We start from the raw sequence: 27,532 nt of genomic DNA on the forward strand, positions 1-27,532 counted from the left end.
TATTTTTTAAAAAACAGGACTGTTTTAAAATAAATTGTATGGAGTGTGTGTGTGTGTATGTGTGTGTGTGTGTGTCAGTACTATCTGAACCAGTCCCTGCAATTTTTCAAGAGAGCCCTCTGGCCTCGGTGGCCTGAGCCCCGTAGGTTTAGTGCCTGCCCCTCCTGTGGCCGCCCTTGACCCTGGAAAGTCGCCCCAACCAGAGTGCTGAGATAAAGTCACTGTCCTGCCACAAGTCACCGCGTTCCCTGCTTCTCAGCTCGACACATCAGCCTCAGACCGAGCAGAAGTGGACGAGGAGCTTTTGGTTGTGACGTCTGTTTTCCTAATGGAGGTTCTTTTTTTCCCCACGTCTGTCAAAATGCTCTTTTTTTTTTTTTTTTTTTTTTTTTTTAAAGAAACATGACAAGGGGAACAAATGATTCTGGAGAGGTTGTTGCGTCAAAGCGGCCAGGGGCCTCTGAGGTCAGCCCAAGGTGGGGCGTTCTCTGTCCCCCTGCAGACGCTCATTCTCTTTAATCGGGCTGTGGGGCCCCTTCTCATTTCCATCCCCAGAGTGAGGCGCAGACCCGGAGACAAAGCAAGGAGGGGTGGGAGCAGGGAGATCGGCTGAAGGAATTTTCTGCCCCAGGACGCCCCAGACAAAGCCCTAGCAGGCTGGCCCCTTGGGCGTTTGTGATGCAAATGTCTGGTGGGCCCCACCAGGGCCCCTCCCCTTGGGCCCGCCTGTGCTCTGCAGAGTGCACGCCCCCGGGAAGCCGGCAGAGGGCGCCGGAGGCCCACAGCCGGTACTTGTGCTGCTGGGCCCACAGGCCACACAGACCTGCTTGCTTGTGGCAGAGTCTGGGGAGCTGTTTGCTCCTCCCAGGAGAAAACAGGCCCCTCACCATGGGACCTGCGCTTAGCAGCTCAGCAGTGCGTCCCTGGTCAGTCTGGCCTGGGCCTTCCAGAACAGCCCAGCTTCATAAGCCACGCCAGATTCTCAGAAGCATAAGCATGAGTTAGACCAGACAACCCCGTGTCCGTGGAGAGTAGTAACCGAGTGACTTTCAAAAAAGGAATGACCCTGTGCGTAAAGACAAATTTCAAAGAATGTCCGACCCGACCAAGTCTGAAACTGTCACCTGCCACTCTGTGACCCCTTCCAACCCCTCCGCCCCATGTGTCTACGCCAGTGTCAGGAATAGTCAGCACTCACATAATATCCACTTTGGTAAATGAATAAAACCTACAGATCCACTCTCAAGTGTGGGTGCCGGGCAACCTCAAAGCCCAGACACCATTCTGGGTGCTTAGTTCAAGTCATGCCGCAACTTTCTCCTGCAAGAAATGGCCATGGCTGTGATTCGGCCGAGGAGAAAATGACGTGAAGACTGAAAGTTTAATATGAAATGGTTCTTGTGTGAATGAACAGTGCCGACAATTTTTATAAACACGAGCACACATAACTAGACATATTCACTGTCATGTTCTCTTCTGTGTCATGGATATGACAGTGTGAGGAGGGAACTAAAAATGTATACCATTAATACTGCTTGTTTTTAAGACCAATGAGTTAGGGGCTTTACTTATGCCAAAAAATAACTGACGGACACTTTTCACTGTTCCTGTTATGGCCAAATTTGGGAGCAATGACTTCAACCGAGCAAATAAAAAGTACTTGTAACCTCCCCAGGTTAGGGAGAGGTCAGCTATCTCATTGCTATTTTTCTTAGAAAAGCTAGGACACTCTCTATCTCTGCATGGTCTGGTATAAAATCAGGACATTTCAGCAGCAAGCTCTGGGGAGGTTCTTATTTTAAAACGGCTTTAAAATGTGTATAGTCTCTGAATCAGGGATACTGATCCGACAGAATAATTTAACTTTTCACAATGACTTTGCTACATGAAAAGCTGATTGGAAAACAGTCACGGTCATGGAGAAAAAACTGAGAACAAAGTAAATGTTCGACAGCAGGGAAAGGGTTCAGGACACTGAGCCTTCCTTCCCATTATCATGTTATACTTTGTATCACCTGAGCCTTGACAAAGCTTTAAAAATGGAATAATACACAGACAATAAACATGACGAGGGGAATAATATTTAGATACATGAAAATACTGTCAGATATAAAAAGCAGGCTACAAAGAGTGTGCAGGCTACAAGAGTACTTCTGCAAAGCCTGTGCATGGGTATGTGCATGCAAAGGAATATATGGAAAGTATAGACACCACATGGTTAAAATGTTTGTATGCCCTGGCCAACTGGCTCAGTGGTAGAGCATCAGCCTAGTGTGTGGATGCTCCAGGTTTGATTCCCAGTCAGGACACAAGGGAGAAGCGACCATCTGCTTCTCCACCCCTCCCTCCTGTCTCTCTTTCTCTCTCTCTTCTCCTCCCACTTGACTGCTTTGAGCACATCGGCCCTGGACACTGAGGATGGCTCTGTGGAGCCTCTGCCTCAGGCACTAAAAATAGCTCACTTGTGAGCATGGTTCCAGATGGGCTGAGCATTGGCCCCAGACGGGGGTTGCCGGGTGGATCCTGGTTGGGGCACATGCAGGTGTCGCTGTGCCTCCCATCATCTCACTTGGAAAAGAAAAAAAAAAAAAAAAGGCTTGTCTGGGGACAGGTGGATTGGACATAAATTCTTATTTTCCTGCTTCTGCTTATGTATATTTTTATTTATTTATTTATTTTAAAAAATTATTTATTTTAGAGAAGCAGGGTGGCGGGGGGGGGGGAGAGGGAGAGAGAGAGAGAGAGAAGTGGAGAGGAGAGGAAGCATCAACTCCCATACGTGCCTTTACCGGGCAAGGCTCGGGTTTCAAACCAGCGACCTCAATGTTTCAAGTTGATGCTTTATCCACTGCGCCACCACCGATCAGGCCTAAATTTATTTATTTTAAAAAATATATATATATATATAATTCTTTTATTCAGGACAAAAAGCTAATTTTAAAAAACTGAGTTTTTGTAAACACAAAATTTTTATTTATTTATTTTTATTTATTTTTTGTATTTTTCTGAAGCCGGAAACGGGGAGAGACAGTCAGACAGACTCCCTCATGCGCCCGACCAGGATCCACCCGGCACGCCCACCAGGGGCGATGCTCTGCCCACCAGGGGGCGATGCTCTGCCCCTCCGGGGCATCGCTCTGCCGCGACCAGAGCCACTCTAGCACCTGGGGCAGAGGCCAAGGAGCCATCCCCAGTGCCCGGGCCATCTTTGCTCCAATGGAGCCTTGGCTGCGGGAGGGGAAGAGAGAGACAGAGAGGAAGGGGGAGGGTGTGGAGAAGCAAATGGGCGCTTTTCCTATGTGCCCTGGCCGGGAATCGAACCCGGGTCCCCCGCACGCCAGGCCGACGCTCTACTGCTGAGCCAACCGGCCAGGGCCTGTAAACACAAATTTAATGTGTTTTGTTTTTTTTCCACTCTCGACGTCTCTCTCTGCTCAGGGTGGTGGCCACCAGCTTACTCATGTTCCAGTGGCGTCACTTCCCTGTCCCCCTGCCAAGTGGGAAGGAAATGGCAGAGATGCTGCCCTTTCTCTCTTGGATGTGCTCCTCCTGCTCTGAGACTGTTTAATTAACAAGCCCGGACCCGGGGTGAGCCATCCGACGGTCCGTGCGAGCAGAGGGCAGAGAACGCACCGTTTCGTTAGAGCCCAAAGAAAAGCCAAGTGTCACTCACTGCGTGCGAGTCAGAGCTGCAGTTCCAAGTTTTTCTTCTTTCCAATAAAATAGATCACATCTGAGAAATCTTTTCATGCCCATCTTTATTCTTTCTTTTTAAACACTGCCCATTCCTAAACATTCCCTCCCTGACACCATTTCCTCACTCAGGTGGGGGCCACATGATCACCTACAACATGACTTGCTCCCAAGCTTACATTTCAAGCTGGAACTAGGAATGGAATTTCCTAATCCCACAAGGATGGAGAAACGACATTCAGGTTTTGATGCAGTGCTCTGCCCAAGTGGCACTGTCCCGTGGCCCCTTGGTGGCTAATTTTGCCCCCTAGCCCCTCCTGCTACCAGCTAGAGAGAGAGAGACCTTTGAAAACTCAGCCCTGGGTAAGGACCAGCAGGCGAGTTAATCTCTGAATCTCATTAGAGCTCAAAGTTGGAAGAAAAATTCCAACCACATTTCTCCAGCGTGTCCTAAAATTTCCACAGGTCCTGTTTAGAAACCTCTGCCGTCCCCAGCTGGATGCCTGCCCAGGGTCCCGGCGAAATGCCTTCCGAATGGCAGGATCTATTTAATCTGTGTGGTTTCTACTCCAAAGGTTTCCTCTTAATTAATTAAGGTCTTGCTTTAAGTTTTAATGGAGAAGCCAGATTTCCTTATAAGAAAAATGCCTTTCTCTTTTCTTTTTTATCATCTGAGTAAAAAAGATCTGGGGGGAAAATTTTTTTTAAAAACACAGCTGAATTTCAAATGAGCAGCCTCTTAGGCTGAGTGGGAGGACCCTGCAGAAGAGAGGCAGGAGGCTGTGCATGACTTTGAACTTACGCAGAATGACCAGGAGGGCCAGGAAGGTGACAGAGAGAGAGATAGCAGTCCCTCCCAGGCACACCGTGTGAGGGAAGGGGCAAGGGACAAACAGAACTCACTTCAGATCCGGGCTTCAGTCCTGTTGACCTAAAGCCTGGCTCTAGGTACCGAACGGGGATGGCTTAAGAACGATAAATATTGTAGTTAAATATCACACTGAGTATAATATGCTTTTTTTTTAAAAAAAAAAAAAGGAATCCAATTACCGTGGTTCGCATAAAGTCACTCAGTATTGACGTTCTCTCGTGTGGTCCTCAGCCTTCAGGCTGTGTGATTCTTTGGGCCACTCCGGATGAGTGATAAATACAGTCAGACAGTGTGGCACAGGCAATAAAAAAGTAATAATGTTGAAAGATAAATACATAGTATCGGTTTTTATTCTTTTTTTTTTTTTTTTGAGCAAAAGTGGGACTGTCCCTTTGATGAGTGTTATGGATTCAATTATGGTCCTTCCCCAGAATCCATATGGTGACCCCCAGGACTCCAGAGTGGTACCCTATTTGGAGACAGCGCCTTTAAAGAAGGTGATAAGGTTAAGATGAGTCATTTGGGGCTCTCCTAACCCAACCTGACTGGTGTCCTTCTACCAAGAGGAGGTTTGGTCACATGCCAGGACCCAGGCACACAGAGGAGGGACCATGTGAGGACACCGGGGGGAAGGCAGCCACCCACCAATCCAGGAGGGAGACTGCAGAAGAAATCAACCCTCCGGCATTGTGACTCCAGCCTCCAGACCGGGGAGAAGTTAAATGCCTGTTGTGTAGGCCCCCAGTCTGCGGCCCTAGAGAATTAACACGATGAGAAATGAAAAATGAAATCTCCTAGCATGCATTTTTTTTCCCTCAATGTCAAAATATACAACGGCAGCCTCAGGAGGACCCAGAGCTCTGCCCCAGCCCTTTCTCTGGGGAGCATGTCCACAGGGCCCTCGGCCCTCAGTCCATCTACCGTTGTCACTGGAATTACGATTGCAACGCCAGGAAATCCGGAAGCAGGGATACAGTATTATTCCGAACACCGGAGAGCCGAAGCCCGTAGGTCTCTGTGGCAGAAGCACCAAATACAACCAGGTTCCTTCCCAGCTGGCTCTGGTACGGTGCTTCCGATACATCAGTGGCCGGGACATCTAATAAATCAATAAACGTGGGGACAGATGGACCTTGTGATCAGACCCGGTGTAAAGGTGACAGAGGCAGAGCAGCAGGGCTCCAGGTCGGGCCAGAAGCAGTGGTGGGCATGGGGCGGGGCCAACCCCGTGGGGCGGTCCCAGGAAGCCATCCACAATGACCGGTGAAGGTGTCTGTCACCACAGCTCACAGGGCACGGCTCACGGGAACAAGGAAGAAGGCATCCCAACCCCACCAACCCCGCACTTCAGCCTGGAGCTCCCAGCGCGGACAGGACCCCCGTCTCCTCCGCCTGGGTCAGGCCACTGGGATCCCCTCACTCATCAGACTCCCTCCAGCCGTTTCCAGCTCCAACTCCCGATTATAGCAACCGCTTCAGATCCGGGTAACCCCCAGAATTCGAGGTTCCCTGCCCACTCCCAAGCTGAGGCTTGGCCAAAAAAATTTCCCGAGCGGTGTTTTAGTTGACCATTCAAAACACTAAATGAGACCTGCCTACCACGGACCCTTCCCGGGCAACTCCAGCCTGCCTGCCAGTCCTCCTGGATTCATTAATTTCACGGTTAGATATTGTCTGTACGTGTCTATGAGGTAAGATCCCCCCCACCACCACCAACTCCTAATTCTATAGAACATTCTTATATGCGAGATGTTCTTGTTGCTATAAAACATCCTCTCTCTGAATAAGAAAGTAAAAAAAATATCTTCCACTGGTGCCAACTGCAGAGGTTAAATAATAGTCAGTGTAGGAGGAGGCAGGAAGGAAGAGAGGAAGGAAGGGAGGGAGGGCGGGCGGATGGGCCAAGACAGCGCCAACATGCAGTCATCAGCCCGTCTCTCGATCGCCAGGTACTGGGAAGAGATGTAAGTGACCCAGGATTCAGCCCCCATTCGCAGTGACATTTACCCTTTCCGAATAAATATGCGCCCAACTCTACCCATTATTAAGTTAGCATAACCCAATGGCTCCAACAGTCTATGGCAGTGGCACGGGCCATATGACAATGAGCAGTTTCCTGCGGTCCCCACCCTGGCATTCCGTGGTCCGGGGAGGTCTCTGTCCGCATGGGTAGGCGTTACACCAATCTGGCTTCTTACATTCCTGAATCTCACCCGAGAATCCAAGCCTTCCCTGAGAAGGTGAGCCCCTAGGTCGAGATGCCCGCCCCTTACTTGCTCGTGATGGACTCGAACTCCTTCGAGGTCCATTGGCTGACACCCCCTTCTGGAAGGTTCCGGGAAGTGGCTGGTGCAACCTCTAGACTCCGAAGGAACGATACTCCATTGACTTCTGCACCCATATATATATATATATATATATATATATATATATATATATATATTTGGATAGCAAGTCTCACATCTTTTAAAATTTTCCCAACCTTGCATCTTTTGCATATAGTCGGTAATAAATAAATGTTTGTTGCACTTCATTTTAAATAATTAAGGTCATGTTGTTTATCATTCAAATACTAATAAAAAAAAAAAAACTTACTTCAGGGATGCTATTTTTGACCTGATTTAAGACTCTGAGTCTGTTAGGAGTTATTCTCATTTTTTTTTAAAAAAAAAAAACTGAGTCAAGGAGAAGAAATTTGGGGTGAGGGGGATAGGCGAGGGAGGTAAAGGCTTTGTAGTTTGTAGAATTATTATTTTAGTGCTGGAAAGGCCCTTTGAGATAATGACCTCATATTTTCCCTCATAAATCTGAAATTCTCGGCTATCCCATGGAATTCCTTAATTTCGGAATTCAGAACCCACTCACCTGACTGTGATGGCTCCTCCCTAGGCCACCCACCCAGGCTTGTCTCAGACACCTGCTCACTGGTGGTTAGATGACACGGTGACGCTTGAAGGACAAACCTGCAGCCAGATAGGGTCCTAAAAGCCTTCCTTTCCCCGGAGCCTCCTCAACTTCTGGTCTTTGAAACTGGAAATTGCACCGTAAGAAAGGCGCCCAACACCGGGAGTGCTAGAAAGAGCAGGACAGACCGGAAGTCCGGCCCAGAGGCGCTTACTCGGTGCCGCTTTCCACCATCTGGGTGAGGAGCGAGATGCCGTCCAGGTTGATGAACTCCTGGGCAAAGGTGATGTCCCGGGAGAGGCTGGCCAGGTCCTTCAGGGCCTCCAGCTTGGAGTCCATGCTGGACGACTGGATCCGTTCATGGAGCTGCTGGGCGTTCTGAGCCTGAGGGGGGTGGGGGGGGGGGGCGAAAACAGAGGGAAGCGTGTTCACAGAGGAAACCGCAACAACAGCAGCAGCAGCAGCTGCAACAAAATTAATGTTTCGTTCGTCGAGAAACAAAAGACACACAGGCCAAAAAACCACGGAACTATCGGCATCAGCCAGACCTGCCAAGGGCGAGTCTCCAACCGCAGCGACTCCGCGTGCAGGTCCCGGCGGACGGTTTCACCACGGGGAGGAGTCAGGTGCCGTCTTTAGACAGGACTCACGTTTCCACCTCCCAGAGGAGCAGGAGCAGGTGTGGCCATGAGGAAAGGGCAAACCAAGTGGGGAGAACGTTTGCTTTTCACGTGAAACTATCGTCGACAGGGGACCAGAGGCGCTCTTGCTTCGTTAAGCAGTGACACAAATGTATATACAGAGTGTCTGCCAGTCCAGTCGATACTCTGAGTGATAAAAGCCTACACACCATGTTCAAGGGCATCATTAGACACCTGGACAAGTCTCTCTGGGCTACTGACAACCTTCCAGCACCACACAAAGGGTGCCTGTAATTTTCACTTCTCCACAACATGTGTTTCCCATACATTTGCTACTTACTGCGTACATTTATACATAAATAATTAGTAGCTTCACCTAGAAATAAGCCTGCTATGGAAGGCATTGGATTTTCTTGCCTGGTTTTATTTATTTATTTATTTATTTATTTATTTATTTATTTTTGCTTAATAGAAATAACCCAACATTGGTAGTCATCATTATTTAACTCAAAACTGCAAGGGCGGCCCCGCCCCGCCCCGCCCCGCTACGCCCACAGCCTTCTTCTTAGATGCTGGCTATCTCCTTTGAAACTACATGAGATTTCAGAGACAGAGGGCAATGGGGTGTTTGAGCCCAACAGTGAGGTATCTTCCTGTGAACAGAAACTGACTAGAAGCCTCTGAGGGGCCCCATGTGGACGGTAACAGAATGAAGATTGCTCAGTGCAGAGAGGGAGCCCCCACAGGTCCCGAGAGCAGAGGGACATCTACCCCCACAGTCTCCACAACCACAGGCCCAGCTCCCCCTCCGCTCGGATGGTCTCCTGAGGATAGAAGGGGATTCAGCAGAAAAAACCAGTGCAGTTCTGTAGGGACCAAGACAGGCAAAACCCATCATGCTCCTGTCACATGGTCAGAGATATACAGTGGTCTTCCATGTGTCCTAACCCCTGACATGTTGCATCAGAAATTAGAACGGAAGGAGGAGGAGAAAGAGAACCCTCCCCAGTCGTTCACTGATCCCCAGTTGTCTGGCTAACTGCTCAGACCCTTAGTCCCATATTGTTAAAAGGGGGAGAAGAGAGCCGAGTGAGAATCAGTTTAACTTTTTAAATCATTCCAGGATATGCTCTTCTCTAAAATTCTCAGATGGATAGACAGCATTACATTAACATATACTATTAACCCGAGTGACTCACTTTGACTTCCCAGAAAACTACCTTTTACTCCAAGCAGGAAGGCTGAAGAAATTAAAAACGCGAATTTGAAAAGATAACTGCACACCTTTGTTCACGGCAGTGATGTTTACAAGAGCCGAGATATGGAAGTAACGTAAGCGCCCATCAATAGACAAGTGGATAATGAAGTTCTGGTACACTTACACAGTGGAATATTACTCAGCCGTGAAAAAGAAGGACAGTTTGCCCTTTGCAACAGCGTGGATGGTCCCAGAGGGTGTTAGGCTCAGTGAGGTAAGTCGTGGTGTTTTTCTCCTTGAAGCCAAACCTTAGTCCTTTCCCGGTGCCTCAATCGAAGGGACATGTTTCAGAAAAAATGTGAGTTCCCTCAGTGTTTGCTGTTGGGTGAGTTTTCCTTTTGGTTTTGAGGCGCCAGGAGGGGGCACAGCATTCAAGAGACGGGGGGACTGTGTCAAGGCAGGTAGGTGGGCGGCGGTGAAAAGCTCCCTGAAAGAGGAGTGAGGACCCGGGCTACGTCCAGCTCCACTACTGATTAGCGACGGCGCCTCAGTGAACCCCTCTCAACCTCCCCTGGCCCCGTTTTCCCCGTCGGCACACTGAGGCACTGTGGTGAGATCACGTTCAAAGTTCCCTCCAACCCACAGAGTCACAGACTGCTTCTCAGGTGGGCAGGAACCCTCATCACAGAGACTTGCGGGGGAAAAAAAAAAAAAAAAAAAAAAAAAAGATGCGAAATCAATGTCAATCCTGCCTGTGAGCCCGAATCAAAATATTACATCCGACTTCTGGGACACTGTGAAGGCAGCATTTCTCTAGTTGGAATCAGTCATGCTTTCCTCTTACCTTCTCTAATGTCTAAGTAAGGTGGACGTGAAACTCTTCTTGTAAAAATAAACGTGGGAATAAAAGCTGTATTAAAATATTGGGTGTTGGTAAGGAAAAAATGTGACTTTTTTCAGCTTCGGTGGTTGCCAAAGATTACGCTGCCCAGAATTTTACCCGGACTGTATGCAGACACGTCTTTGCAGCTTCCCATTTCCAAGGCTGCCCCTTCACAATGAAAGACAGAATCCGCACTCACGGATTCAACATATCCTCGTGGGAGGCGTACCCCGAGACAGGCAGGGTTCTGTGCATTCGGGGCGCAGCCGCAAACCAGGCAGCCCGGGTTATGTCCCTCCTGGGGCAGACATCCTGGGAATGGCGGTGGGGTGGGGGTGGGGGGTGAGTAATAAAGCAACTTAACGATAAGAAGGTAAACATTGATGAGTTTTACAGCAAAGCCTAAAATTGGGGACTATGACAGAGAACATCTGGTGGCTTTTTAAGGCAGGGCAGTTTTCAGGGAGAAGCAGCCCAAGGAAGTGACATTTATGTAAAGGTCTGATGGACAAGAAGAAGCCAGCCACATGGGGGTGGGGGTGGGGGGGAGTTGGATTTCTTTCTTCCTTTCCTTTTTTTTTTAGTGGCAAGATTTTGTTCTTATGTATATTTTTTACCAGTTGCTGTTGTTGTTTTTCCAATTACAGTTGACATTCAATATTATTTTGTATTCATTCAGGTGTCCAGCGTAGTGGTTAGACATTTATTATATAACTTACCAAGTGGTGCCCCCCGGTAAGTCTCACCCCCTCCCCACCGGGCGCCATCACCGTTACCACAATGTCGGTGACGATATCCCCCGTGCTGCCCTTGGCACTCCCGTGACCAGTCACTACCGGCTTGGACATCTTCATTCCTTCACCCCTAACGTCCCTCCTGTCTGGCCACCGTCCGTCTGTCCTGCCCCCGTGAGTCTATCTCAGGGTTGTTTTTGTTTGTTTGCTTGTTTGTTTTGACCTTTAGAGTCGACACCCAGTGAGCAGATTTCTGGGCTACAGGAAGGGTGAGTGCAGACGAGGAGTGACAGGAAGCAGCTGGCATGTTCGGAGGGACAGAAAGAGGACCAGCCTGTCTGCGGCTGGCCGGGGAGGGGGAGAGAGGAAGGCGGAGTGGGGGGCATGAAGGGCTGCAGAAGCAGTGGCTGCTAACGGACCTCCCCCCCTCCCCCGACCTGACTGAAAGGATGCATTTAAGTACCACGGACAGATGTGTGGCACCTCCAGGGCCCTTAAAATAGCATGGGCGTTCAAACACGAGAAGCCACAATGTCCCACAGTCGCTCAATGGTTAAATAACTCAAGATGTGGTCATAGGATGAACTACCAGGTGAGAATTAAAAATGAAACTTTCAGAGATGATACAATAGTGTGGGCACATCCTCAGGACGAGTTATGAGGAGAAAGGCCGGAATTCAATGCCTGTTATTGTTTGTGGGCAGAGGTGTGTGTGCACAAGTGCGCATCTGGAATGCAAACTCCCAGGGCAGAAGGAATGTGTCAGACGTGAGCCCTCCCACTTCATTCCCAGTCCCTAGAACAGCGCCTGGCATCGACTGGGAGCTCCAGACCATCCCACTGAATGAACAAATAAATAAATGAATAAAGATGCACACACATGTACATATATTTGCACCAAAATGACCAAAGGGAATCAGACCGAGACAGGACCCGTGGTGATTTATGAAATTCTAACAGACTGCATAATTCTCTTCGCAGCAAGCTTTGCTTTCTGAATTTTCCATGATGCTGCAATACTTTTACATTTGGGGGTGGGTGGGGAATAGACATTGTTGAAAAAAAAAATAGCCTTAGTTCTGAGTTTTCAAGGAGTCAGCACAAACGAAAAAGGGTCTGGCAGTCGTGTGGGCGATAATGTCAGAATGCAAGTTATTTTCTGGTATTGTTCTGAGGACAGAACACAAGTTTCATCCCGAGCCATTCCGACTGCTGCCCAGAAGTCCCCCTCCCCCTTCCCAGTGTTCTTGAAGGTCCTGATTGAAATTATCCTCAAGAAACTTCCAGGATGGCTCCAGGCCCACGACACCAATTAAGAAGTCATGTGAAAAGTTCTTAGGTGCTCAGGTTCCGCGGACATTTTCGAATATGCACCCAGCATTGCCCAGCAGCCCGACTTCACTCCCCCGGAATGTCTGCGCTGTCCTTGCAGATGACTCCCTCACGCCTTTCCTTCTCTCCTTAAACTCCCCGCTTCCGGACACCAGTGCGGGCGGGGGCAGGGGAGATCTTGCCTCACATTTTTTTTTTTTCCAAAGCTGGAAAAGGGGAGGCAGTCAGACAGACTCCCACATGCGCTCGACCGGGATCCACCCGGCACGCCCACCAGGGGGTGATGCTCTGCCCATCTGGGGCGTTGCTCTGCTGCAACCAGAGCCACTCTAGCGCCTGAGGCAGAGGCCAAGGAGCCATCCCCAGCACCCGGGCCATCTTTGCTCCAATGGAGCCTTGGCTGCGGGAGGGGAAGAGAGAGACAGAGAGGAAGGAGAGGGGGAGGGGTGGAGAAGCAGATGGGTGCCTCTCCTATGTGCCCTGGCCGGGAATCAAACCCGGGACTCCTGCACGCCAGGCCGACGCTCTACCACTGAGCTAACCGGCCAGGGCCTTGCCTCACATTTTATTAAGGAAATCTAAGCCATCAGCCTGGAGGTCCATCTCCCCACGTCTGAGAGTGCAGCCCGACCCCTCTGTGCTCCCGCGCTGCATCTTCCTGGTACCGCTTCCTGCTTCCTGCTTCCTGCAGAGGTCAGCCCTTCCTGCTGCTCTGGACCCCTGCCCCTCTCGCCTTCCCAGATACCCTCCTTCTACACTGCCCCCCTTCCTTCTGTGCCAGCGCATTCTCCCTCTACAGACCATGCCCAGCTGCAGAAAACTCTAGTAGGTCCTGTCTCCAAAAAACAAACAAAAATGTGCGAGCATCCGTTGACCCAATTCCCCTCCAGCCCTGCTGCCCTGCTCAGGGAATGTTTTGGAGGGAAGAGCGGGTGGGACGAGGCTTCCCTGCTCACCCCTACACTGAGGGCGCCTCCAGGATGCCCTCCAGGATGCTATCCGCAGCTCCGGGGGCAGGGCCAGGGGTCCCTGCCCTGGTGGACTCTTCCTTTGGTCTGGGCAGCCTTCAGCACCCCTACCTCCTACCCCCTCTGACACACTCCTTTCTCGTGGCTTCTTGGCCGGCTCCTCCGCTAAACCTGCCAGTGTGCCCGGGGTGCTACAACCCTCCGGTGACCTCACCCCGCCCGTGGCTGTCCCTGTCACGTACCTGGCGATAGCTTCCCAAAACACACACCTGACTGCCTGGTCGACACGTCCTCCCGGACACAGAACAGGCATCTTAAATCCTTCATTTTTCCCTTCCCCAGCCTTCTGGGCCAGGACCCGGCACCTCTCTTTACCCTGCCCCGGGAACATCCTGCCCACCCTCCCTCAGGGAGCGCCCCACCCCCGGACCACAGGCAGCCCAGCCGTCCCCGCCCCTGGCCACCCCGGCGACCTGTTCTTGGGCTGCAGCCGGAGTGACCTGGTCACCGCCCTGCCAGGACGTCTCTCTGGGCTGCTCCTCCCTCCATTAGGACAATGGCCAGAAACAGAACTTGAGACATTTTTCAAGCCTTTTGCAGTTCCTCAAGTCGGTAGAGGAAAATTGGCTTTAAAACTGTTAATGGTCTTATTTTTGTTAGGAATCTCTGATAACCTCTGACAATCTCTGATAAACTCCACAGAGTGACCGAGATAACATCATTTTTCTTTCTGCCAGAGTAATGAGCTCCCCAAAATCCATGTGACAGGCCTTTGGCCTGGATGCTTCTGATAGCCAGTCCCCGAACAAGACAGAGCAGAAAGGGAGGATTATGCGTACCGCTGACCAAGCGAGAGCAGGTGTCTGACGAGCAGTTTTATTTGACGATGTCCACTCGGTCAAAATAACGAGCAGGAAGCACTCAGGTCACACATAAAAGGGCTCTTTAAACATCTAACAGTTTGGAATACTAAAATTTTTTTTTTAGCATAGAACATTATGATTCACCTCTTACATACTGGAGTGACCTTATAATAGTTGTGCATCTATTTATTTAATTAAAAAACAATACCAGCGCATGGTATAAAAATGTATAAGTACTACCAGAAGCTGTAAAATAGAAATCAAGTTAAACCAATGTTAACAATAGCGCAGTTGTCTCTTGAAAACGACTGTTATCCTCTGTTCAGCATATAAACACCTCCTGCCCATGTACCTGACCAGGATCTCTGCACGCAGAAGGCTCTGCAACCTGCTTCTGTACTCAATACTATCACTCAGGGACGTCCCCAAGGCCACGTCTCGTTCCCCGTGCACACTGCTCTGTCCCAGGGATGTGACCGAATGCACTGAGCTGGTTGGTGCCCACTGACGGTGACCAGGTTTCCAGTTGTGATTACTAAAAACAGTGATGCACCCAGCCTGTGTGGATGTGGGGGTGTGGATGTGGGGGGGGGTGTGTTCTTATGAATCCATCCGTTGGATAAATTCCCAGCAGTAATGCTGTCACGACAAAGACACCCATATTTTAAACTTGGGAAGACACAGCTACAATTGCCCTCCCAAGAGGCGGTTCCCATTCATACTCTCCACACCTCAGCATCTTGCCTCACACCTTGATTATCGGGGAGTGCAGATCTTCATCCCTTTAAGAGAGAGGTTGCCCTGGCCGGATTGCTCAATTGGTTACGACATAGTCCCAGTAGGCAAAGGCTGCCGGTTCGATACCCCGTCAGGGTACATACAGAAACAGATCAATGTTTCTGTCTCTCTCTCTCTCCCTCTTCCTCTCTCTCAAATCAAGAAATAAAAATTTTTAAAGAGAGAGATAGAGAGATTAAGTTTCTTCTTTCATGTATATTTATATATCTATATACTTATCTATACATCTATACCTATATACATCTATGGTCACAGACCTATACATGTCTTTTTATATTTATTTTTATATTTATATTTATATAACTTATATTTATCCTGGCTCTGCCTACCAGGATCAATAGATATACAGCCATAAAGATTGACAGAGATAGAGAAAGACAGATATATAGAAAAAAAAAAAAAATATATATATATATATATATATATATATATATATATATATGATTTGTGCTTATACATTTTGGCCATCTGTTTTTGGGGGGGAGTTTTCCTATTTATTTATAATTCCGGTACATTGAGGAATTAACCCTCTCCTTATCCTGCATAATGCCAATTGTTTCTCATTTGCTGTTTTTTGGCTTTCTTTTTGGACTTCTTTCCAAACTGAAAGCTTCGGTAGCTTTTATGTTTTGGTTGTCAAATGTATCCATCTTTTTGCTCTACAGCTTCTGGATTTAGTGTCGCACATAGAGAGGGTTTTTACACCACAAGGCTGCCAACAGATCCATCGTAAGAATATTTTTCAAGCAAAATTTCGGGAAAGTGAAACCAATGGTCTGGCCACCCCAAGCCTCTTCTCATAGAACAGAATTTGTTTACAGGGCGCGTCAGGCGACGTGTGACCTCAGTCACAGTCCCGTCCCGTAGCTGTTCCGCCCATGGTGGGGAGGAAGTCACTCTGACCAGCTGCACTATTGCTCACTCCCCGGACCCTGGCTGTGCAAACACACACACACACACATTTGCACACGTCTCCTGGGCATGCCCATGGCTGTATTTGCATGATACTGGGGGATGCGTAACGATATGACACCTGAGAGACACACGTGTTTGAGATGGCCACTCGAGTTACTGTCCAAAGTGTGCCTTGTGGAGCAGGACCCTCAGCCAAGCACAAAGGCTTCTGTAAGAACAACAATGCAGGTTTTATTTGTTGGTTTGTTTCAAGATCTTCTTTGATTAATCCTCTATTTAGCTAGGAACAACCCAGAAAGGGTTGTTGTAAGATAGAAGAATACCGAAAACAAATTCATCAACAAAAATCAACCAAAACATCACCTTTGACAGAGTGGAGGTAAAACTTGGCACAGCGGCACGTTGTTAGCTGAAACATGCGTGTGCGTCTGCGTGTGCATGCGTGTGATGCGTGCGGGTGTGTGTGCATTCTTGTCTGGCGGCAGAGACAGTTCAGCCGAAGTAGACAAAGGGACTGGAGAAGCTAGTAAAACACCAAGTGCTGCTTTCTTTATGACGCTCTTAACACTTCCTAGCGAAGTTGTTAGAGACAGTTATTTTTTTTAAGACATATTTTTAGTGTCTATGTAAAAAGGGAAAGAGTTAGCATATGTTGGGCCACACTTTCCAGTTAGCCACGAAATAATAAAAAATTATCTCCCGGCAACAAGTGAAGTTTACAAAAAAAAACAAATCAACCCCAAAATATGTTGCTTACACAGTAATTCCCAATTCTAAAAAATGTGGCTGTAGCCACAGCAGAAAGTTCTGGGTTGAAATGCAGATTCCGGGACCCCATTCATTCCTTGATATCATAATTCAGCTTCCCGGGAAGGCCCGGACATCAGCATTTTTAAAGTGCCTCCCAATGATTCCAGTTTGGGGACCACTGTTCTTCAGAAAATGGGAACCCGTCTTCTATAGGCGGTCCCTGTCTTATAATACCGCTTTGCGCATGGGTTTTCCCATCTGTCCCTCACCCTGCTGGGATTGTGAAGGTCACTGCTCAATAATGTCCCTCTAGGCCCTGGCCGGTTGGCTCAGTGGTAGAGCGTCGGCCTGGCATGCGGGAGTCTCGAGTCCGATTCCCAGCCAGGGCACACAGGAGAAGCGCCCATCTGCTTCTCCACCCCTCCCCCTCTCCTTCCTCTCTGTCTCTCTCTTCCCCTCCCACAGCCAAGGCTCCACTGGAGCAAGGTTGGCCCGGGTGCTGAGGATGGCTCTGTGGCCTCTGCCTCAGGCGCTAGAATGGCTCTGGTCGCAACAGAGCAACACCCTAGATGGGCAGAGCATCGCCCCCTGGTGGGCATGCCAGGTGGATCCCGGTCGGGCGCATGCAGGAGTCTGTCTGACTGCCTCCCCGTTTCCAGCTTCGGAAAAATACAAAATAATAATAATAATAATAATGTCCCTCTACCAAACACCTAGCCTTCTCTCAAGTCGTGGCTTAGCACTGTGAGAATTTTGTTCATCAACACAGGGCAATAAAAAAGAAAACTGACTTCTTTATCAGCTTAGAGAGGGCCTAGATTTAAAAAATTAAAAACAAAAACAAAAACCTGAGCCTTTCTACATCTTAGATGGAAAAAAAAACCCAAAAAAGAAATGTACTCTCTCTGCCCAGCAAGCCAATGAGTAGTTACAGCAGGATAAACAGGAACTGTAGAACCCGAGAGAGACCACGCTCTCCAAAGGTCAAATTAACATGAATTCTCGCTGACTAAAGAAAGAAAATCAATGCTAAATCAGACAAAAATGTCTCAGCTCATCATGTAGCCACTGAAAAATGAGCAGAGAGTATAATTACCATTAAGAGGGAGAGGAGGCACCGGAAGGCAGCCCAGCAAACGCGAGCCACGCGCTCCGCTGAGCTCATCACTGTGTTTAGGTTCAAGATGTGATTGGGCAGGATGTTTAGGAGTTTTTAAACCCCTCTAATATAATTCTCAACAAGAAGAGTGTGTGGTAGTTACAGTACCCACAACTTAATTTTAGCCAGATGCTTTCCCCAATCTTTAAACTTATTTTTAGCCCTACCACATGGCTCCAGTAGAAACTGAAAATGAGAGTTAGACACAGCTTTCATCACATATGCGGAGAGAAAATAGTAACACTTGGTGTATTTTGTGCACAGTGTTTTTTAGGAAAGCAACATGAGGCGCTGTGAAAAAAAGATACTTTAAAATATGCTAATGGCACTACCTAAGGTATCTGCAAGCAAGGGAGAATGAGAAAGATAAGCTGTCAGGAGTCTAAATACACTGTGGCGTTCTGTTCAGCAGCCTTTTATTGGGAAGACTTTGTAAAGTGTTTTACCTATAATCAGCGGTCCAAGAAACAGTGTCAGTGCAAATATTTCTTAAAACTACATTTTTATGAACTGTTACAGTAACTGGCCAAACTAGGAAGTGCTTAAACTCTCTCTCTTACACACACACACACACACACACACACGCACACTCACGCACACACACGCACACGCACACACACGTACAGTCTCTGAATGAAGTAATAGGCTGTCCTCCGTTCCGTTTGCTTTGTTTGTTGTGTGGATTTGCTCAGATGGCATGAGGTGGGCTTGGGGGCCCGTGGAGAAAAAGCAATCAGTATCGGCTGAGTTATCCCACCCGTAATCTAAGAATTGTTGGGATGACTGGCCAACGAAACCCTCAAGTCCCATTATTTGCCCTGGACCTGGAACCAAGGTTTCCTCATCTGGAACGGGGCATTCCCGATTACCCAGAGTCTGCACGGGAGGGCGTTCCAGAAATCCGGTGTGTGCCACCACAAGATACCTTCAAAAATCAATATTCACAGTCACACGCAGACGAACGGGAGAGCAAAGCGTTTACCGGACAGCCAGAGGCTCAGAGCCACTTACTGGAGATGTGGTTAACCGGAGGATAGTGCCATTTTTTATTTCGTAGCGATTCTGAAAAAGAAAATAAAAATCTTTGTAAATCTTCAGATAGAAAGTTTGATGAGGGAGAGAATAAAGGCGAGTATCATCTAGTGGAGACCATAATAAGCGTTCCTATGATTCAGTGTCTCCTCACTTGAATAGTTTTTAATTATTTCTGCAAAGAGCTTTAAACTGGGCCCCAGATGTGCTAACTTTATATCAAGTCACAGACAGCACTTGGCACAGAGGAAATGAATATATATCCAGAGAATGGAAATATGGGACCTAAGAATAGCAAAAAAAAAAAAGTCATTTTGAAAGGTTTTTAAGGAACCATAGCTTAGTAATTCTACTAACATATATTCAGGACAATTGAAAACATATGTCCACACAACGGCTGTACACAAATTCATAACAGCCCCAAAGTGGAAGCAGTCTGCTGAAGGTCCATGAACTGAGGAATGGATACAGAATGTGGTAGACCCATTCAATGCATTCAGTGGAATAGTCCTCGGCCATAAAAGGGGAGAAGGCTTGATACACACTACAACAGGAGGCACCTTAAAATCGACACGCTGAGAGAATCTGGACACAAAGGCTGCGTGCTGCATGATTCCATTATTGCGAAATGTGCAGACAGGCAAATCCACAGGGACGGAGCGCAGCTTGGTGGCGGGGAGGGGACGGGGGCGGGGCAGGAGGGGAAATGGAGACCTAGCCCTAACAGGTACAAGGTTTCTTTTCCAAGTGGGTGAAAATATCCTACAATCGATCATGGTGATGGTTTCACAGATCTATGAATATACAAAACCCCACCGCATTGAACACTTTAAAAAGGTCAGTTCTGGGGAGGGTGGATTATGTGTCAATTAGACTGGTGGGTTTTTTTTTAAGGTTATTAAAGAGCTTGGTGTCTGGTCATTTATTAAGTAGCTCCAGCTGCATGCTGCCTTCAAGTTAAGAACAAAGAGCAGAGCGGAGCGGATCCCAAGTCACCCTTGTCTACACCGGGTGAGTAGAGACGAGGTGAGTGTTCGGAAGCCCTCAGCAGAATCTTTGGTGCAGGAACTCGATTTTCACCAGCAGTTGTACTTTCTGCCACCAGAGCATGTAGGCACCATATACTCCGCTTTCGCAAGGGGACCTCAGGGGATTGGGGAGGGGGTCACACTTCCACAGCCCTCCCCCCCAGCCCCGCCAGGAACACCAAGGCCAGGAGGTGAGCAAAGGGCGTGGGGGCTCATTCTCCCGCCGGGTTGAAGACAAGCCGCAAGCGAGGAGGTGCTCAGGACGCAGCAGGTGCACCAGGTGGTGGGACATTTCCTCAGGATGAGACGCAGAAACGCACAGAAAGTCCGCCCCCTCCCTCGGGCGTCAGACCAATACCGCGTCCGGAAGGAAACCTAATCTGAACACACCTGGTACCAAAGCACAGGCAGGCCTGAGAGCCCGGCACTGCCGGGTCAAACCATTTCTGGGTAATTCCAGCCCAGGCGAGAGCATCCCAAGCCAGACTCCCTGGGCCGCCCATTGAGAAAGCAACCTATTCATTATGGAAGTATGAAATAAGCACCTGGCCACGGGCTATACCTCGTTACTGCTCAGTTTCTAAATGAACTGAGAAATACAGTGTGTCCTAAAGTCATGGTGTACTTTTGAGCGGTCACAGGAAAGCAACAAAAGACAATAGAAATGTGAAATCTGCACCAAATAAAAGGAAAACTCTCCCAGTTTCATACCTATTCAGTGCAGTTCGATGTGGGCTCACGCACAGATTTTTTAGGGCTCCTTAGGTAGCTATTCCGTATAGCCTCTACAGACTCGTCACTGACTGATGGCCTACCAGAACGGGGTTTCTCCACCAAACTGCCGGTTTCTTTCAATTGCTTATCCCACTGAGTAATGCTATTCCTATGTGGTGGAGCTTCATTATAAACGCACCGATATTCATGTTGCACTTTGGTCACGGATTCGAATTGAGCGAGCCACAGAACACACTGAACTTTCCTCTGTACCGTCCACATCTCTACTGGCATGGCCGTGGGCTGCTCCGCTGTATACACGTTGTTATGTCATCATCTGCGCATGCGCACATGCTGCCACATCATCCTACAGAAACTGGGAGGGTTTTCCTTTTATTTGGTGCAGATTTCACATTTCTATCGTCTTTTGTTGCTTTCCTGTGACCGGTCAAAAGTGCACCATGACTTTACAGACACACTGTAGAGTCAGGAGATGAGAACACTACACGTATCCTATTTAGTAGCGGTCACAGAGAACGAGGCTCGGAGTGAGAACCAACAGACAGCTCAGCGAAGCCCGGGTTAGATTCCTGTTGAGGTTGATACCTAAGGCAGGTTCCTTCCCAGGAGGAAAAAGGGGCCGGGTTTCTTCTTCCCAAATCATCCGTCAAGGAGGGAAAGAGACCCTGGTGGGGGAGGAAGAGGCCAGAGGGTTTAGCGATAATCTCCCTTAATAGAAATTTGGAGGGCGGATGAGGCATTCCTAATAACAGCAATAAACTGACATTTGTTGAAAGGCACTGAGGTGAGGTGTTTGGTGTTTTTTGTTTATTTGTTTTTTAATGCTGATTTAACCATCATAATAACTCGATTCCCCTTTTAAAGATAAGAAAACAAAGGTACAGAAGAGAGGAAAAGTGACTGGCCCAGAGGGAGAGGGGAGGACTGACCCCATGGCAGAGAAGGAGGAGGAGGGAGAGGGGGAGGGGAGGGGAGGCCCTGACCTTACACACATCCTTAGTGGAGTGGGTCAGTGGGTCGGCATCCACGAGAGCACAGAGGTGACACTGGTTTTTGCAAATGCTATGCCGGTTCCCAGGGGGCACCTGGGCTGCTCATGGGGGGTGCTGGGTGGGGGTCTGACTGGGGTGAAATGAAGCAGCTGGCCCCCAGGACCCCCTGTCGCCTCCTGCAGTGTTGACCCCCAACTTTCTGAGCCCCAAGCACAGAAAGTGGTTCTCTGGAGAAAGGGGCTCGAGGACTGTTTGCGTCAAACCACAGCAGGACTGACACCGCTGACAGGTCTCTGGCGGAGGTGACGTTCAGGAAGGCCCTCTGTGGGAGCAACGGTTTCCCAGGAGAGAGGAGGAAACGGCTCATCCCGGGGATGAAGCACGCTCAGGGGACAGAGCGAAGTCCCGAGGGGTCCCACAGCTGGGGACACACTAAGAAGAGAAAGACGTGGCACTTGAAAAGGCTGACTGACCTGTACCGTTAAAGAGGGGGGAGCAAGGGTTAAGTGGGGTGAACTTCCGGCTCCCATGCTGTTTGTAAATGTGTCCCCTCTCTGCAGGGGTCAGCTGGCAGTGCGGTAGCCCGTCTGTGCTTAGCGCTGCTGGTCCGTCAGCAAGGAAGAGAACTGCGAGACGCATGCTTGAGAAACAAGACTGGCGTGTCCTCCTTCCTTAGAAAGGGGTACCACACATCTGAGTTGAGAAGAAAGGATCCACCCTGCCTGCACCCCCCGAGTCAGCTGGACCCCAAAAATCCAAGCACTAGTGGCTACGATCGCAGGACCGTGTGCCCCTGCTGTCCTCTCCTTTTTTTTTCTGAAGTTGGAAACGGGGAGACAGTCAAACAGACTCCCGCATGCGCCCGACCGGGATCCACCCGGCACGCCCACCAGGGGCAACGCTCTGCCCAGCAGGGGGTGATGCTCTGCCCCTCCAGGGCGTCGCTCTGTTGCGACCGGAGCCACTCTAGCACCTGAGGCAGAGGCCTTGGAGCCATCCCCAGCGCCCAGGCCATCTTTGCTCCAATGGAGCCTTGGCTGCGGGAGGGGAAGAGAGAGACAGAGAGGAAGGAGAGGGGGAGGGGTGGAGAAGCAGATGAGCGCTTCTCCTGTGTGCCCTGGCCAGGAATCTAACCCGGGACTCCTGCACGCCAGGCTGATGCTCTACCACTGAGCCCTCCTGTCCTCTTTAGCATGACTGTCCTCCCAGGAATCTTCTGTGCTGACAAACGGTGTCACAGCTCGTTATGGACACTTCCTGAAATGCTCATAAACTCCTCAATCAACACCATCAACGATTTTCACCCTTTAAGATTCCTGGACTGTTGTAGCGTGACCCATACAGGCTTTGAATGGCCAGCCTACATCAAACTTCCAGTTCTCAATACATCCTGACCCTACGTTCCGTGATGGTCTTTTGAGGCGTCAGCTTGACTCGGCTACTGTCCCGAGTCATCTGAACACTCACCTGGGTGTTGCTGCGAAGGGACACGGCTCACAGAAATGAGGGGATCAGGGAACATGCAGACACTCAGGGACTTTCAGCCCTTTGTATGGTACATTTTCACCCATGAAATACAAGTTGGCTTTGCACCTCATTTGCAAAATTGAACAACTTTCTTTGACTTGTTTGCTTTTCTGATGTTCTTAATTTTTTAAAAGCTCAAGTGTTTCTTTTTTTTATCGCTTCACCTTCATTTTGAAATATCCCAATTTTTGTGAGTATATTTCGCAGATGTAATTTAAGCCCAGAATCAGTTAACCTTAGATGATCTGAGATAGCTCCACACGCCGAAAGGATTTCAAAGCACAGCGGTGGATCCCCAGAGAGGACCTACGTCCCGCGGGGGACAGCAAGGGCAGCCTTTTGCCCGGCGTGCCAGCCGACCCTCCCTCAGAGCCCGCCCTGTGGACTCCGGCTTTGCCCAGCCAGGCCCACCAATCACATACGCCAGCTCCTCGCAATACATCTCTCTGCATACAGCTCTAACCGGGTTCTGCACCTCCTGCCGGGCCCAGCGAGACATGGCCAAGGTCCGCGTTGCGGGTTCCCCCAGCCCACCGTGCACAGCATGCTGGCCGCTCCATCTTGTCAACGGGGCATGTTCGTCGGTGACTGAGGGGGAAGCTTTGGACAGGACCAATTTACCTCAATCAGTCTCCTTTCTTAGGCTACACAAGGAACACTGCTCAGTGACATATGAAAGCATGAGGAAAAGAAGGGGGAGGGAGGGGGAGGAAGGGAAGGGAGGAGGGAGGGAGTGAGGGGGAAGAAGGGGAGGGGAGGGAGGGACGGAGGGAGGGAGGGGGAGGAAGGGGAGGGGAGGGAGGGGAGGAGAGGGAGGGATGGAGGGAGGGAGAGGAAGGAAGGGAAGGGAGGAGGGAGGGAGTGAGGGGGAAGAAGGGGAGGGGAGGGAGGGATGGAGAGAGGGAGGGGGAGGAAGGGGAGGGGAGGGAGGGGAGGAGAGGGAGGGATGGAGGGAGGGAGAGGAAGGAAGGGAAAGGAGGAGGGAGGGAGTGAGGGGAAGGAAGGGGAGGGGAGGGAGGGACGGAGGGAGGGAGGGGGAGGAAGGGGAGGGGAGGGAGAGAGGGAGGGGGAGGAAGGGAAGAGGAGGGAGGGAGGGAGGGGGAGGAAGGGGAGGGGAGGGAGGGATGGAGAGAGGGAGGGGGAGGAGGGAGGGAGGAGGGAGGGAGGAAGGGAGGGGGAGGAAGGGGAGGGAAGGAAAGAGGGAGGGAGGGAGGGGGAGGAAGGGGAGGGAAGGAAAGAGGGAGGGAGGGAGGGGGAGGAAGGGGAGGGGAGGGAGGAGGGAGGGAGGAGGGAAGGGAGGGAGGGAGAGAGAAAGAGAGGGGGGGGGATTTTCTTGCCTTCAATGCAGAGGAGAATTCTGCAAAAATGAAAACCGTATCTATCAACTCACCAAAAAGCGAAGGGATTCAGGAAAGAGAAAAAGAACCTTACAGACACAGAGACACAGCCAGCAGTGTGCTGGTCACCAGAGAGAGGGGGTGGGGGGGGTTGAGGAGGATAGAGGGGGATAAATAGTGATAAAAGGAGATGTGACCTGGGGTGTGAACACACATACAGTATACGGATGGTGGATTATAGAATTGTCCACCAGAAACCTATATCATTTTATTAACCAATGTCACCCCCAAATATAAAAATAAAGAGGAGGAAAACCGCAGAAAGAACGTTTGTGCAGAGAAATGTCTGGAAGCTCACGCCGGGACGAGGAGTGACAGGGAGAGCCAGCCGCAGTCCGCTCTGGGCCGCCTCGCGCCCGCCAGCCCCTGGCCGGTGCCAGCCCCTGACACTCACGGGCGTCTCAGGCGACAGGATGTCTGTGTGTCTCTTCACAGAGCGCGCTCAGAGATGTGGGCCTCTGTGCCGGCCTGATCGTCAGCTCACGCAGAATACTCCCTTGTTGCCTCTGAGATGTGTTTTCCCCAGTGCGCCACCTTTCAATCCCGCCAGACCCACGGAGGAGAATTCCCTGGGGGACAACTCCGGTGCTACCCCTCTTCCTGTCGCCTCGCCGGGAACACAGAAGGTCGGGGTGGGGGCCACGTGTGTGTGACCCCAGAGTGCAGGTCCCTGGGGGGCAGGCGCTCCGAGGATTTCTCCATCTCCCCTCCTCACGCCGCCCCCTCCCCAGAGCTGGTGAGAGCATCACTCTGGGTGTGTTGCTGCGGAATAACGCTCACTGTTCTTCACACCCACTGCTTCATCGCTGTGATGCTTTTTCACGGAAACCTGACCCCCTGTGTCCTCCACGTCCACGTGGGTGATCTCCGAATCTCTGGGCTGAGGGAAGTAACCGGGGAGAGAGTAGGATGTGCTGGTTGCTAGGTAACAGAGCCATGCCGCCAGACAGAAGACCACACACAGGTCTAACATCTGAGGAGGGATGCTGGACAGACCCTCAGATAAAACCTGAGTCCCCGGAGCCAGGAGGAGAAGGAGGCCTGGGAGGTGAGGGCGCAGGAGAAGGATGAGGAAGAAAGAGTGGCAGACATTGTCAAGGGACATTCCCCCTAAGTGACATTCCGGGCTTCCCTAGGTCACTTCCCCTCAGGGACAAGGTCCCCGGTCACCTGTCTACTGCTCCGGCAGCTCACCTCCGCCCACGGATTGAAGGATCTGGGTGGGACTTCACCTCCGCTGCTTTTCTCGTGGCCCTCCCCGGACCCCCTGCTTGGCTTTGCTCTCTCTTTAAGTCATTTTCCTCTGCCCAGCTCCTAGATGCCCTCCCTACAACTCCAGGATTGAAGGGAGAAAGGACAAGAGAGGTGTTAAGTAAGGTGCGCGCTAACCACCTACTTGGGGAGCGCGCCCAGAGCCGGGAGGCGGAGGGCCTGTCCCGCATGGGGGGTTTGCTGTCCTTCTCTCAGTAATGAGACCCGGTGCAAGGTGTGCAGAGTCGTGGGTGGATCCTCACTAAAGGGTCTTATTCAGTGTTCCCTGTTTAACTAATGGTATAGTTACTGTAGGCTGACAGAACCCTAAGGGATAAACCGAGTCTTCCGAACGTCCCCCAACGGGAAGGGACATTGACACAGATACAGCACAGCAGGCCAGTGACACACACACACACACACACACACACACACACACACGACAGGCATGAACGCACTGGCACAAAAGCAGGTTTCATAATAAGGAAACACGTCACCTTTCCCATGTTGTGAAGTGAACAGAGCAGGCCACAAAGCAGCACTGGAGGAACAGGAGCCACGGGGCGTACAGTGCAGCACAGGGACCCTCACCAACAACACGGCGGTCACTGTGCACGGTGCCCGGTGGCTGCCAGAAATGTGTATGTGGGGGAAGAGTCACTTGTTGTATAAATGTCTGATCACTATGTTGTAAATGTGAAACTATTTATAGAATTGCATGTCTACTGTAATTGCAAAACTAATATCAAAACGCAAGAAAAACCAGTGTTGCAAGTAGGGGTCCAAGCTGAGGGACAGAGCGGGCGCGTGTGCGCGGAGATAGCGGGCGCGTGTGCGCGGAGATAGCGGGCGCGTGTGCGCGGAGATAGCAGGCGCGTGTGCGCGGAGATAGCGGGTGTATGTGCACGGAGATAGCGGGCGCGTGTGCGCGGAGATAGCGGTTGTATGTGCATGGAGAAAACGCTGCGCCCGGGCAGGGAGTCACGTGAGCAATGCCGTTCATTTGCAACATGTTAAAAAAAAAAAGGCGGGGAAAAGCCTGGGAAATGCCTGTGATACGGTGAGTCTCCGGCCCCGCCAGCCAAGGACGACTGTCCGTCTCTCTAGGGGAGGAAGCAGCCCCCTGGCTGGACAGAAGGACCCTGCCCGAGCGAGGGTGAGAGCCACGTGGAACAAGCCTTCCCCTGGGGTCCAGTTTTCTCATCCCTTTGAGAGAGACACTCGGCCGCCGGCCCTCTCTCCCTGCCGTCAGCTCTGACCTACCCCCCAATTAAGCGACATGTGCAAATGTTTAAAGCCGGGCTGCAATGGGCAAGTCAGAGCCTGCGGTCTCAGAAACCCGCACGAGGCTGGAGGAGGCCGCAGCACTTACGGCAAAGAGCGGCTTTCGTGGGCCCGTCCGCTGGCCCTAGCAGGGACCCAAGGACACCGCCACAGTTGGCACACGGCAACTCCGTGGCCTGTTCTAGGCGAGGCCACCGGACTGGGAAGAGAGGAGGAGACGGGAAGGCTCAGAGTGCAGGTCTAGGGAACCGGGGCGGGGGGCGAAGACGCCAGAGGAAGAGGGTGGCCGAGCTGGCCAGCTGGCTCCAGAGACAGTGCGCTGTCACTCAGCACCCTGAACATGCCCGCTGTGCTGTGACACAGGCTGTGACACCCAGACACGGGCTCGGAGGCGCCTGGGACAAACCTCGGCTTCACCGGTAACAGCTCTGTCACCATGGCACTGGGCGGAGCGCCTGCACGCAGCAGGTGCTCGGTGGCTATTCAAAGAGTGACACGCGCACAGGACACCTCTGGGCCTCCGTCACTGCTCCATGAGGACTGTTGCACCCAGATCGTCCGTCACGGGGGTTAAATT

The 27,532-nt window shown here is 50.6% G+C and overlaps 1 protein-coding gene across 11 annotated transcripts in view; it reads right to left on the bottom strand.

The window, feature by feature from the left end:
* The window catches only part of ELMO1 (engulfment and cell motility 1), a 485,801-nt gene that overhangs the window by 328,723 nt on the left and 129,546 nt on the right, over positions 1-27,532 (bottom strand). For 9 of the 11 annotated variants that reach the window (XM_066239171.1, XM_066239176.1, XM_066239180.1 and 6 more), the window contains 2 exons: positions 18,721-18,771; positions 7,683-7,852 (listed from right to left, as the gene is read on the bottom strand). In XM_066239171.1, coding sequence (XP_066095268.1) covers positions 7,683-7,852; positions 18,721-18,771 — 221 coding nt within the window. Of the gene's footprint in view, positions 1-7,682; positions 7,853-13,466; positions 13,597-18,720; positions 18,772-27,532 lie in introns of those variants that run through there. The other 2 variants (XM_066239182.1, XM_066239181.1) reach the window with 2 other exon arrangements.

Source organism: Saccopteryx bilineata, chromosome 7 (genome assembly GCF_036850765.1).
Source record: "Saccopteryx bilineata isolate mSacBil1 chromosome 7, mSacBil1_pri_phased_curated, whole genome shotgun sequence".
Lineage (NCBI taxonomy): Eukaryota > Metazoa > Chordata > Mammalia > Chiroptera > Emballonuridae > Saccopteryx > Saccopteryx bilineata.